Source organism: Anolis sagrei, chromosome 7 (genome assembly GCF_037176765.1).
Source record: "Anolis sagrei isolate rAnoSag1 chromosome 7, rAnoSag1.mat, whole genome shotgun sequence".
NCBI classification, from domain to species: Eukaryota; Metazoa; Chordata; class Lepidosauria; order Squamata; family Dactyloidae; genus Anolis; species Anolis sagrei.
The window spans coordinates 36632466-36645934 of NC_090027.1; the positions used below are offsets into that span (position 1 = coordinate 36632466).

The 13469-nt window shown below is 44.6% G+C and overlaps 1 protein-coding gene across 2 annotated transcripts in view; it reads right to left on the reverse strand.

The window, feature by feature from the left end:
* GRIK4 (glutamate ionotropic receptor kainate type subunit 4) overlaps window positions 1-13469 on the reverse strand; it is a 759832-nt gene that overhangs the window by 23426 nt on the left and 722937 nt on the right. The window contains exons 15-17 of one of the 2 annotated variants that reach the window (XR_009632086.2): window positions 8368-8541; window positions 6559-6724; window positions 2671-2847 (exon numbers count right to left, since the gene is read on the reverse strand). Coding sequence is in view for 1 of the 2 variants with exons in the window: in XM_060787230.2 (XP_060643213.2) it covers window positions 2622-2847; window positions 6559-6724; window positions 8368-8541 (566 nt within the window). In the remaining variant the exon portion in view is untranslated. Of the gene's footprint in view, window positions 1-2621; window positions 2848-6558; window positions 6725-8367; window positions 8542-13469 lie in introns of both variants that reach the window. The other variant, XM_060787230.2, reaches the window with a different exon arrangement.

Genomic DNA, 13469 nt, shown 5'->3' on the forward strand with positions numbered 1-13469 from the left:
CTTTGGGAATGTATCCTCTCTCTCGCAGCCCTGTCTGTACTACTATATGATTATTTATACCTGTGAAACCAGGAGTTGTCTAAGCACAAGTACTTTTTATAACATTGTCACGGAGGTAGACTGGACAACCTTGTATAAGAATTTTTCTGAGGCTTTAGAACATTAGCCACATGGCATCGAAATTAGAAACCATGGGAATTCATCACTTCAGCATTTTGACCTTATTTGTTCAGTTCTGAAGGCACTGAACCCAACTTTTTTGTACCCATGGCATATTTGACAATGATGTGAGGCTTTTTTTAATCTAGAAGTTTCAGCTTAACTAAAGAAAAAACAAAAATGTAAGTCTACAAACTTTGTCATCCCGTCCTGCCCAATTCTTGTTCATGCTTTGCGGAGCTTCACTGCCAACTTGTATTTAATTTTCAGTTGTTTCTCCTATTGTTAATTTTATGTCAGTCTCCTTCTGTGTTGCTATTTAAGCAGGTGATTTCCTCTCACAGCATTCTTTCTACATCAATATCTGTATTGCATGAGGTTTTGTAATCATCAGATTATATAAAATGTGGCCCACTTTTATCTTAATACACACACGGTAGACTATTTGGGAGTGCGGTTATTATTTGCTGCATCTGTTTTGGTTTGCATGGCATTTGTGCAGTTTTTAGCAATTTTTTGCTAATTTTTGCCAGTGTAAAATAGCTTGTTAGCTCTTTTGATTTACCTTTTAATGCATTCTGATCCATGCCATTCAAGCCTTTAAAAGTCGCTGACTTTGTATAGTGTGTGAAATTCGCAAACCAAACTCAGGAACCTTTCTGCTTGTATATTGTGGTGCTACCATGTATTTTCTTATCAAAACGTGTTTGAAAGAGGCCCAACTTTCTTTCCTTTGAGGCTGTGAGAAAATGAGAATTATCCAAGCTAACTTAGTAGTTTCCAAGGCTTAGCAAAGATACCTCTCTTCTACTGCTTCCTTTTGAAAAAACAAGCTACCTAAAAGCTTTAATATTTTGTTCAAAAATGAAGTACATAAAGACAGTTATGTTAGTGGAACTTAAAGGCCTGGATCAGGCACGGGCAAATTTTCTAACTTGGGGGCCACTGGTTGCCCAGTGAGGGAAAGAAGGAAGGGAAGGAGGAAGGGAGGAAGGAATGGAAGGAGAAAGAGGGAAAGAGGGGAGAGGAAGAAATCAAAGACAAAAGGGAAGAAAGGAAGGAGGGAGGGAGGGTGAAAGGGTGAAAGGGAAGGATGGAAGGAAGGGAAAGATAAAAAGAAGGAAGGAAGGGATGAAGAAAGAGATGGAAGGAAGAGAAGGATAAAGGAAAGAGGAGGAAGGAAAGACAAAAGGGAAGGAAGGAGAAAGAGGTAGGAAGGACAACAGGGTGGAAGGGAAGGATAGGAGAAAGAGGGAAGGGAGGTGTGGAAGAAAATGAAGGAAAGACAAAACAGGGAAGGACGAAAGGGTGGAAGGGGAGGAAGGATGAATGGAAGGAAGGAAGGAAGGAAGGAAGGAAGGAAGGGAAGGAAGGAAGGAAGGAAGGAAGGGACGAAGGAAAGACAGAAGGATGAAAGGGTGGAAGGGAATGGAGGGAGGGAGAAAGGGGGAGGGGAGGGAGGAAAGAGAGAGAAGTAAGGAAAGAAGGAAGGCAGGAGAAAGAGAGGGAAGGAAGGACAAAAGAGTGGAAGGGAAGAAAGAAGGGAGGGAGAGAGGGAAGGAGGGAGGAAAGACAGATGAAAGGATGGAAGGGAATGGAGGGAGGGAGAAAGAGGGGGGAGGGGAGGGAGGAGAGAGAGAAGGAAGGGACGAAGGAAGGAGAAGGAGGGAGAGAGGGAAGGAAGGATGAAAGGGTGGAAGGAAGGAAGGAAGGAAAGAAGGAGGGAGGGGAGGATGGACAGAAAGATGAAAGGGTGAAAGGGAATGGAGGGAGGGAGAAAGAGGGAGGGGAGGGAGGAGAGAAGGAAGGAAAGAAGGAAGGAAAGAGAAAAAGGGAGAGAGGGGAGGAAGGAAGGACGAAAGGATGGAAGGGAAGAACGGAGGAATGGAGGGAGGGAGGATGAAAGGGTGGAAGGGAATGGACGGAGGAAGAAAGGGAGGAGAATGAGAAAAAAGAGAAGGAAGGAAAGAAGGAAGGAAGGAGAAAGAGGGAGAGAGGTGAGGAAGAACGAAAGGGTGGAAGGTAAGAAAGGAGGAATGGAGGGAGGGAAGGAGGGAAGGAGTAAGAGGGAGGTAAAGAGGCAGGAAAGAGAGAAGGAAGGATAGGTTAGTGACAGAGAGGTGGGCCTGAGAAAAGAGCCCAACGAGCCGCATCTGGTCCCTAGGTCTCGGTCTAGATAGTCTTTTTTCACACATGCTAGTTAGACACATTTACAAATGCTATCTTTTAAAGCTGCATTTCCACCTGTATCTGGAATGAACTGAGTCAAAATAAAGCACAAGCTGCAAATAACATAAAATAATACAAAATATAAATAAAATGGAGATGCTGAACCAATTAGAGAAGTCTCCTGCTAGAGCTCAGCAATGGATGGGAAATGCATCCAGCATCTGCCCTGGAATTCCCCCCTGATTTTCCCCGCAGACAGCTCCAAATAGCTAGAATTTCGCTCTGCTGCCTACCGACTGGCATGCCAATCCCGTAGCCCTTGGTGTCCAGAAGGCCCCCGACCTGCGTGAGGTTGCAATTGCGCTGGCGGTAATACTCGTTCATGGTCGACTCCAGCAGGAAGGCGTAGTTGGAGTTGAGCACCCGAGCAATCCCTTCCTCTGTGCTCTTGACAAAGACGCTAGGCTGCTTCGAGTACATGTAATTCCACATTCGCTGGTACGTCTGATACCGGGAATTCTGCAGGAAGAGGAAAGAGATGCTGAGATGTAATGGGGATTCTGGCCACAGCTCAAAAGGGAGGAGGGTTTGAATGTGAACCCAGCTTCCCTTGGCCTAAAACAGTGTTTCTCAACCTCCCTAATGCCGCGACCCCTTAATACAGTTCTCATGTTGTGGTGACCCCCAACCATAACATTTTTGTTGCTACTTCACAACTGTAATTTTGCTGCTGTTATGAATTGTCACGTAAGTATCTGATATGCAGGATGTATTCAGCACAAATTTGGACCAAATTCAGCACAAATGCCTGATACGCCCAAATTTGAATTCTAGTGGGATTGAAGGGGAGATTGATGCTGTCATTTGGGAGTTGTAGTTGCTAAGATTCATAGTTCACATACAATCAAAGAGCATTCTGAACTCCATCAACGACTGAATTGAACCAGTCTTGGCACACAGAACTCCTATGACCAACAGTAAATACTGGAACGGTTTGATAGGCATTGACCTTGAGTTTTGGATTTGTAGTTCACCTTTATCCAGAGAGCACTGTGGACTCAAACAATGATGGATCTGGACCAAACTTGGCACGAATACTCAACATGCTCAAATGTGAATACTGGAGGAGGTTAGAGAAAATAGACCTTGACATTTTGGAGTAGTAGTTGCTGGGATTTATAGTTCACCTGCAATCAAAGAGCATTCTGAACTCCAACAATGAGAGAACCCCCATGACCAACAGAAAATACTGTGTTTTCTGATGGTCTTTGGCGACCCCTCTGATACCCCCTCGCGACCCCCCCCCCGGGGTCCCGACCCCCAGGTTGAGAAACACTGGCCTAAAACCAGTATTCGGAGCAAATCCATATAACATGGAACAAGAAATCCCTCCTGCACTTGCATCAAAGCAACATGAAAAAGACCAAAGCCATATATCAAAAGGGAAGGGCGACACTCCACAAAAATGCACTATCATCCCAGCTATAGAGGAAGTAGATATGTTACGGCTGTCCGATAGATGAAAAAAAAAATGCTTCAAAACTCATTACAAAATTAGGGGGCACCAGCGTTTCATTTCTAAAATGTTTCTAAAGTAAACTTCTAAATTCCACTGGCTGCCGGTCTTCTTCCAAGCTAAATACAAAGTGCTGGTTCTTACCTTTACAACCCTAAACGGCTTGGGTCCAGACTATTTGACAAACTGCATCTCCCACTATAGACCCTAATGAAAAATTGCACACCCCTAATATATATCGATCATCATCATCATTGCTTCCGAAAAATCCTGCAAATCCTTTGGGAAGACAAGTGGACAAATGTCAGCGTGCTGGAAGAAGCAAAGACCACCAGCATTGAAGAGATGGTCCTCTGCCATCAACTCCGCTGGACCAGCCACGTTGTCCGGATGCCCGACCACCGTCTCCCAAAGCAGTTGCTCTATTCCGAACTCAAGAACGGAAAGCGGAATGTTGGTGGACAGGAAAAGAGATTTAAAGATGGGCTCACAGCCAACTTTAAAAATTCTGGCATAGACACTGAGAACTGGGAAGGCCTGGCCCTTGAGCGCTCCAGCTGGTGGTCAGCTGTGACCAGCAGTGCTGTAGAATTTGAAGCGGCATGAATGGAGGGCAAAAGAGAAACGTGCCAAGAGGAAGGTGTCAAGTCAACTCCGACCAGGACTGCCTTCCATCTGGAAACCGATGCCCTCACTGGACAAGATGCAGATCAAGAATAGGGCTCCACAGTCACCTATGGACCCACCGCTAGTATACCGATCTTGGAATACAATCCTACTCGGAAACGAGGGATTACCTAAGTAGGTAAGTGAGTAATAGCTCATGTTGGAAGACTACAGTAGGCCTGCCATGTTTGCAGGGACTAGGGGTGCAAGGTCCTTGCAAAAATTGGGAAGCTATTCCTTCTTATCTGAGAGAATTTATCTATACCAGTGGTTCTCAACCTGTGGGTCCCCAGGTGTTTTGGCCTACAACTCCCAGAAATCCCAGCCAGTTTACCAGCTGTTAGGATTTCTGGGAGTTGAATGCAAAAACATCTGGGGACCCACAAGTTGAGAACCACTGCTCTGTAGGAATCTCCAGATCCTCCAAGGTGACTTCATGGTCAGCCTTTACGTAATGAGTGACCCTGCATTCAATAATTGATTGAACACATTGACTGCTTAGAAGAATCCTACTTATCTCGTTAATAGTACTCACGTTTATATCGAGCAGGTGCTTTTAATTTAGGATGATAAATGAAATAGCTTGGAAGTTTTTTTTAGAGTATTTGAGAAGACTTTGGATTCCCAGAAGAAGATGAAATAAAAACATTTCTCTATTAAACTTTTCTATCCCCTCCTTATGTTGACGCTGCATACCTTTATGTTGCTCACATCCAACGTTTGGAAAAATATCTTTTTTGGACCGGAGCTCCCAGAAAACCAAAACATCTTCTGGGAACTGCTAAAAACAATATCATACGAAAGCTGACTGGCACAACCTGGGGATCACAACCAGATACAGTGAAGACATCTGCCCTTGCGCTATGCTACTCTGCTGCTGAGTACGCATGCCCAGTGTGGAATACATCTCACCACACTAAAACAGTGGATGTGGCTCTTAATGAGACATGCCGCATTATCACGGGGTGTCTGCACCCTACACCACTGGAGAAATTACACTGCTTAGCCTGTATTGCACCACCTGACATCCGCCGGGAAGTAGCAGCCAATAGTGAAAGGACCAAAGCAGTGACATCTCCAGCTCATCCCTTGTTTGGGTATCAGCCAGCACATCAATGACTTAAATCAAGACATAGTTTTCTAAGATCTACAGAGACACTCGCTGGAACACCTCAGAAAGCGAGAGTCCAAAAGTGGCAGGCTCAAACCCAGAACCTCAATCCATGGCTGATACCAAATGAGGGACTCCCCACTGGGCACACAGAAAAATGGGCGACTTGGAAGGCACTGAACAGACTGCGCTCTGGCACCACGAGATGCAGAGCCAACCTCAAGAAATGGGGCTACAAAGTGGAATCCTCGACATGCGAGTGTGGAGAAGAGCAAACCACTGACCACCTGCTGCAATGCAACCTGAGCCCTGCCACATGCACAACGGAGGACCTCCTTGCGGCAACACCAGAGGCACTCCAAATGGCCAGATACTGGTCAAAAGACATTTAATCAACTACCAAGTTTGTAAAATTTGTGTTTTTTATCTGTTTGGTCTGGTTGCAGATGACTCGATAAATAAATAAATAAGTCCAAAACAGTAACATTTTCAGGTTCTGCTCACAGTGGTTGTCAATGCACTGCCACCACATCCTTTTTGATAAGGCAATAGATATGCAGACACAGTGGCGTGCGGGTAAACATACTCGATGAGGACTGAACAACCTTAGTTCAGCTCCCTACACAGTCATGAAGTTTGCAGAGTGATTTCCATGAAGGAAGGGCAGCATAAAAATCTCATAAATAAAACAATCCCCCGCACCACCAACTCCTCCAGGGAAAACACTACCCAAGGCTTTATTTCCTGTATATTTGATTCAGCCCCTTATGAGATAGCACAGGACTTATAAAAAAAAGTGTGGAGGGCTTGTTAAATCCAAATGCCTTTACACAGGAGCACTGTTTGAGATGCAGGCTGGAATGAAAGTTCGTATACAAGCCAGGTGGGGAATCTGCTGAATTTGAATCAGTTGGTGGCAAAGAGAAAGAAGGCTTACCTGGAAGAAGGTCATGCTGGAACCGCCGTGGATTGTGCCGTATTCAATAGCCGTCTGGTCGGCAAGGTCATCTACTGATTCAATGGGCACATCCATGCGCTGTACGGTGAGAAAGGCTGCCAGGTTGGCCGTGTAGGATGAGATGATGATCAAGGTGAAGGCCCACCTTGGAAGGAAAAAGAAGCAAATGGAAATCGTCCACACTTGGTCTTTCTCCTGGCGACTATGAAAGCTACAGCTGTGCTCCAAGGATTTTACCAAAATGTTGGTGGTTTGGGGGAATACAGCCAAGTTGGACTTTATTTTGGTAATAATAAATAGTGTATACGCACTATAAACTTTTCCGGTTGCTTCTGTAATTCTAGTGTATGCACACTACATATTACTACCAAAATCTCCTAAGTTCTAGGTGTCGTTACTGCCTATTACAGGGAAAAACAGCTGATTCCTAATCCATCTAAAACAGAGATGTTTGCTTTCCATCTTAAGACCAGACAAGCATCTTGAGCTCTGAGGATGACCAGGGAAGGAATCCCACTGGAGCATTGCAGCGCACCTGAATACCTGGAAGTTATCCTGGACTGTGCTCTGACCTAAAAGAAGCACTAGTTGAATATCAAGCAAAATGTGGGTGCTAGAAACAATATCATATGAAAGTTGACTGGATCACAACCAGACACAGTGAAGACATCCGCCCTTGCGTTTTGGTACTCTGCTGCTGAGTACAGATGCCCAATGTGGAACACATCTCACCATACTAAAACAGCGGATGTGCCTCTTAATGAGACATGCCATATTATCACAGGTTGTCGGCACCCTACACCACTGGAGAAATTACACTGCTTAGCCGGTATTGCACCACCTGACATCTGCTGGGAAGTAGCAACCAATAGTGAAAGGACCAAAGCAGTGACATCTCCAGCTCATCCCCTGTTCGGATATCAGCCAGCACGCCAATGCCTTAAATCAATAAGTTTTCTAAGATCTACAGAGATACTTGCATGAACACCTCAGCAAGCGAGAGTCCAAAAGTGGCAGGTTAAAACTCAGAACCCAGGCTGATACCAAATTAGAGCCCCCCCCCCCCTTGGGTGACTTGGAAGTCGCTGAACAGGCTGTGCTCTGGCGCCATGAGATGCAGAGCCAACCTTAAGAAATGGGGCCACAAATTGGAGTCCATGATATACCAGTGTGGAGATGAGCAAACCATAGACCATCTATTACAATTCAGCCTGAGCTTTGCCACATACACAATTGAGGACCTCCTTATAGCAACACCAGAGGCACTCCATGTGGCCAGCTTCTGGTCAAAGGAAATTTAATATAATGGCAAATTTTTAAACTTTGTGTTTTTTAAATACATTGGTTTGCTTCTGATATGATAAATAATATCCACTAGAATTGATGGAAGCTACTGCTGTGCTCTAAGGATTTTACCAAAATGTTGGTGGTATATATATATATATATATATATATATATATATATGCTCAGACCCTTCTAGGTGTGAGCATATAGGAATCTCTCATAGTTTTAAAAGCAGATGATGCTCCTTGATAGGAGAAATTTTGAAAAACAATGGAAGAGACAAGTCACCTATGACAGATCGGCTCCAAATGTTCTCAGTCAGAGCAACATCTGGATCCGGGGTCCCAGCGGTGTGTTAATTTGTCAGTACTTGGAGACCTTGTAGCACCTTTGAGACTTTAACTCTAACACCTGCCACCAAAACCCTCCCTAGAAACCATCCATGCAGACAAAGCTTTGTTAAAACATCACCACAGTAAAGATGGAACATTTCCGTCGCTTACCAGACTCCGCTGACGCAGCGTGTGGACAGAGCCCGAGGGGCAATGGTAGACCCTTGCTGCATGAATCCACCCACAGGGAACCACAGGCTGTTGCCAAGAGAGTACTGATTTACTAGCAGGTTGCACCTCCCTTGGGAGCAGGGGTGTGGGCTGTACCACTCGTAGGGTGTCAGTCTGCGGCATCAAAACACAACACATTCAATTACTCCGGAGGACAAACATTGTTACCTGGAAGCGACAGCAATAAAAGACATAAGCTGCTGGGTGGCAGAGTTTCTCAGGTGTTTAACTGGCAATTGGTGCCCAGAGTTTGGCAGTAAAAGTCAACCGCGAGCACATAAGTGTGCTTTGTAGCTTTTAGATCAGGAAAGAGCGCAGAACAAATAGACCGTGCATTTTTTGAGCCTTCATCATTGGTTCTTCCCAGGGTTTCTGTAAAGTCTTACTGTACAACTATTCTGAAAAATGGAGCTTGTGAGATAATCAGGACAATATGTGGCCCAAAACATGTAGTCTGGAATCTGGTTTATTAGTTCCAACTCAAGTAGTTCAGTTCAACCAATTGTTGACTGCTGAATCAACAAATGAGTAAACCCAACCGATTGCATTCTAGTTGGGACTAACTGTGAATTTAAGCTATTATCTCCTATTCTGTGATGGTACTCCCTTGTAGTTGTTGTGCACCAGGGGACCTTTCTTTGCAGAGTTAAATATGAATTAATGTACGAGGGTTATCTGGAAGATAAGGTTACAAGGCACGTATCTCTCGGAAGGAATTTTCTTGGGGAAAGTTGGTTTCACTGCCATGTAGCAGGAAGCCAGCAGAAGTGAACGAGCGGTGCCAGTCATCAGTAGCTCATCGACTGGCATTGTGGTGAAGGTTGTTGTGCACCAGGGGACCTTTATTTGCAGAATTAAATATGAATTAATGTACTAGGGTTATCTGGAAGGTAAGGTTACAAGGCACGTATCTCTCAGAAGGAATTTTCTCTGGGGAAGTTGGTTTCAATGCCATGTAGCAGGAAGCCAGCAGAAGTGAACGAGCAGTACCAGTCATCAGTAGCTCATCGACTGGCGTTGTGGTGAAGGTTGTTGTGCACCAGGGGACCTTTATTTGCAGAGTTAAATATGAACTAATGTAAAAGGGTTATCTGGAAGGTAAGGTTACAAGGCACGTGTCTCTCGGAAGGAATTTTCTCGGGGAAAGTTGGTTTCACTGCCATGTAGCAGGAAGCCAGCAGAAGTGAACGAGCAGTGCCAGTCATCAGTAGCTCATCGACTGGCATTGTGGTGAAGGTCGTTGTGCACCAGGGGACCTTTATTTGCAGAGTTAAATATGAACTAATGTACGAAGGTTATCTGGAAGGTAAGGTTACAAGGCACGTATCTCTCAGAAGGAATTTTCTCAGGGGAAGTTGGTTTCACTGCCATGTAGCAGGAAGCCAGCAGAAGTGAACGAGCAGTGCCAGTCGTCAGTAGCACATCGATCGGCGTTGTGGTGGTTAGAGATGAGCGTTCTCATTCCGTATCTCTTCAAGTGCGAAGTTTGCACTGTAATATGCTACCTAAATGCACAAGGCATGAATGCCATTTCAGTTTATGGAGAGAAAAGGAGCTCCCAGTGGTGCAATGAGTTAAACCTTGTGCCAGCAGGACTGAAGACCGACAGGTCGCAGGTTCAAATCCGGGGAGAGCACGGATGGGCTCCCTCTGTCAGCTCCAGCTCCCCATGCGGGGACATGAGAGAAGCCTCCTACAAGGATGGTTAAACATCAAAACATCCGGGCGTTCCCTGAGCAACGTCCTTGCAGATGGCCAATTCTCTCACACCAGAAGTGACTTGCAGTTTCTCAAGTTGCTCCTGACACAAAAAATAAATAAAAATGGAGAGGACATAAAGTGAAGACAGGATGTGACAAAATGGGTATGGAATATACTGTGAGATCATGAAGAAACTTTGCAGAGCCATTCAAAACAAACGTCGTTGGATGCTGACGGCGGGAATCTGTCTCCTTCATGAGAATGCGCGTCCACACACAGCTCATGCAACACAAGAATGGTTAACTGTATGTGGTTGGGATGTTATAAGCCACCCCTCTCAGAGCCCTGATCTCGCACCCAGTGACTATTATCTGTTCCTAAATTGAAGGAATGCCTTGGTAGAAAACACTTTTCTGATGACAAAAAGGTGAAAATCAAAGTGACAAAGTGGCTGAAAAAGGCAGAGGGAAACTTCTGTGGCACAGGCATCAAAAACCCGTCCCACAGATGACAAAATGTATTGAACTCAATGGTGATTATGTGGAAAAAATAATGTCATACCTATGCTACAATCCATGTAGGTAAAGGTAAAACTTTTCCCCTGACATTAAGTCTAGTTGTGTCCAGTTCTGGGGCGTGGTACTCATCTCCATTTCTAAGCCAAAGAGCCAGCGTTGTTCGTAGACACCTCCAAGGTAATGTGGCTGGCATGACTGCATGGAGCGCCGTTACCTTTCCACCGGAGCAGTACCTATTGATCCACTCACATTTGCATGTTTTCAAAATGCTAGGTTGGCAGAAGCTGGAGCTGACAGCGGAAGCTCATGCCGCTCCTTGGATTTGAAACTGCGACCTTTCAGTCAACAAGCTCAGCAGCTCAGTGCTTTAACCCACTGTGCCACCGGGGACTCCCATGTAAGTTTTATTAAATATCTTGTAACGTTACTTTCTGTATAACCCTCGTATTTTTGATTAGCCATGTGGTTGGATTCAATTCATACTGCTAACACAGAGATTTGTGAGGTCCCTTTTTCCGCTTCATGGGTGCAAAGAACGCGCATGTTGAGGATCTTCACCCATTTGAGAGAATAAGGCCGGATTTTCTTTTAAATGAAGGACTTTAGCCCACGACAACAATACAGGAAACCCTTGCTGTTAATAAAAGCAGCTCCAACAAAAGGAAAAGAGATCAGATTTGTGTCTTTCAAGATAAGCTTGTGTTGAAATAATTCAGGGACAGAGGAACATTTCTTTTTCTTTAAGAAAGCTTTGGATTTTATGTGCCTTCTTTTCCCCCCCTTCCTGTCTGCCTTTTTGTAACTCTGAGAGAATGCATCTTTATCTCTCTTGGATCTTGCTATATTGGCCAAAGGAAGCATCTCTCTTTCTTCACTTTGAAACAAAAAGAACATACACCATCTGACGGCAATGCTTTGACAAACACATAAGAATCCTATCGTGGCTCAGCTGGAAAGCTGCAAAGTGTTATCTGAAGCCATGTCCTCTCCTCCTGAACATGAACAGCAGTGCCTTGCTTCAAAAATGCATCAGGAGAAGACGTATCTCGGTGTAGACAGGCCCGGGCTACGTTATCAAATGGTCTTAAATGCTGTGCAATGCTGAAAGCCGTTCGAAGCCCATGAATTTGACAGATTCCGCTGCACCGAGAGGACCCCCGAGGGACTGCACGCTTCCATTTTAGCAATAGCATTGCAGCTTTGTAGCATTATTACTGCACCTACAAACGGCGTTGAAATCTCTGCTGCCTCTCTTGAACACTTAAGGGATATGGTTTTTAAAAAGTAAACAAGAAAAAACCAGAGAAAGAACCCAGGCGACAAAAAGTTGTTTGAAGCAAACATATCAGATAATAGAGTAGGTCCATCTCTGATAACCTTTGAGGACTATCAATATCTGGAGAAAATGACTGCATAAAATATCTAGCAAGGTATCTACATACATAGAAAAGAGTCCAAAGGGAAATACAACAGCAGACTGGAGAGCTTGCATTCAATCCACCTGGTGTCTTGCAAGCACATCTACACTAGAATTAGTGGTGTTTCACAACACTTTAATTCATTGTTTCTCAATCTTCCTAATGCCGCAACCCCTTAATACAGTTCCTCATGTTGTGGTGACCCCCAACTGTGCTGGTACGGCTGTACCAGGAGCTCCAAACTCCCTTTCGTTCTTTGAGCGTTTGCATGTGCTTGTTCTGGCCATGCATTTTGCAGTTGGATGGGTCCTGCTAGGTTGCAGTCATGGAGCTAGCCACCTGTCTATCATCGTTGAGTTTTACTTCCACCCTTTTTTCCAGGTTCAGGAGGGAAAGGGAGCCATTTTAGTTCAGCCTTACAGTTGGAAGCTCAGCTACAGGACGTGAAAGTTTTCTACCTGTAGAGAAGCTTCGTTTCTTACAAAGTCTGGGGGGGAAACGGTCCCGAAAGCTCTGGCTGGGGAATTTACAGCCTCACAGCTTTAAGAACAGTCTCTAAAGAAAGGCTTTTAAGAGAAACAGCTTTACATCACAACCCTTGTTGGGGTTAGAGAAACGGACCTACAACTTTCGTTGGAAAAATCCTAAGGACTCCAGCTGGAAATTCTTCAGAGCCTTGGCTGGTAGGTCTACTCGGGTCCCCAAGAAGCAATTTGGAGCCGGGAGTAGGGCCCACACCAGCAAAGCCTAGAAAGCAGATTGCCCAGGTAGGGGTCAAAAAGGGTTTTCCTCGTAAAGGAAAGAAATAGTTCTCCAAGCAAGTTGCCTGTCCATTGTAGACAAGTTAAAAAGCATTTGTTTGATTTGTTGAAGATCTAAGATTGTTTGTTGAAGACCTAAGCAATAAGAAAGAACTTTGTTAAACTTTTAAGCTTCTAAAGACTTTGTATAGGAAAACCCATAGGGCCTCTCATCCGAGGCACCCCGGCTTCCCACTGGGCACAAAGAGCATTCATGGAGGGACAGTGGATGGGGCCAAATCTCTGCTGTGTAATGGCAAATCAACTGAAGACTACTGAGTACAACTGAGTAAAATGGATAGCTTTAACAGTGTGATGAAGGTAGGAAAATCATCCATTTGATCTCAAAATGGAGTATGACTGAGCTGTATGATAAACTTACTCTACCAAACACTTGACCGGGTTCAATGTGATGAAGTGGGAAGAAAGTAAGATGGACAGATGAAGAAAAAGACATAATTGCTGGGACATAGCATCGATGTGCATTGAGCCATTACAAACAAAGCTCTTTTAAGGAAACCCAGCAGATATTTTCCCTACACGCCTGACATGCAAACCCAGATCAAATAAACACAGAAGTTTTGAGCTGTGATTTTGTTTGTCAA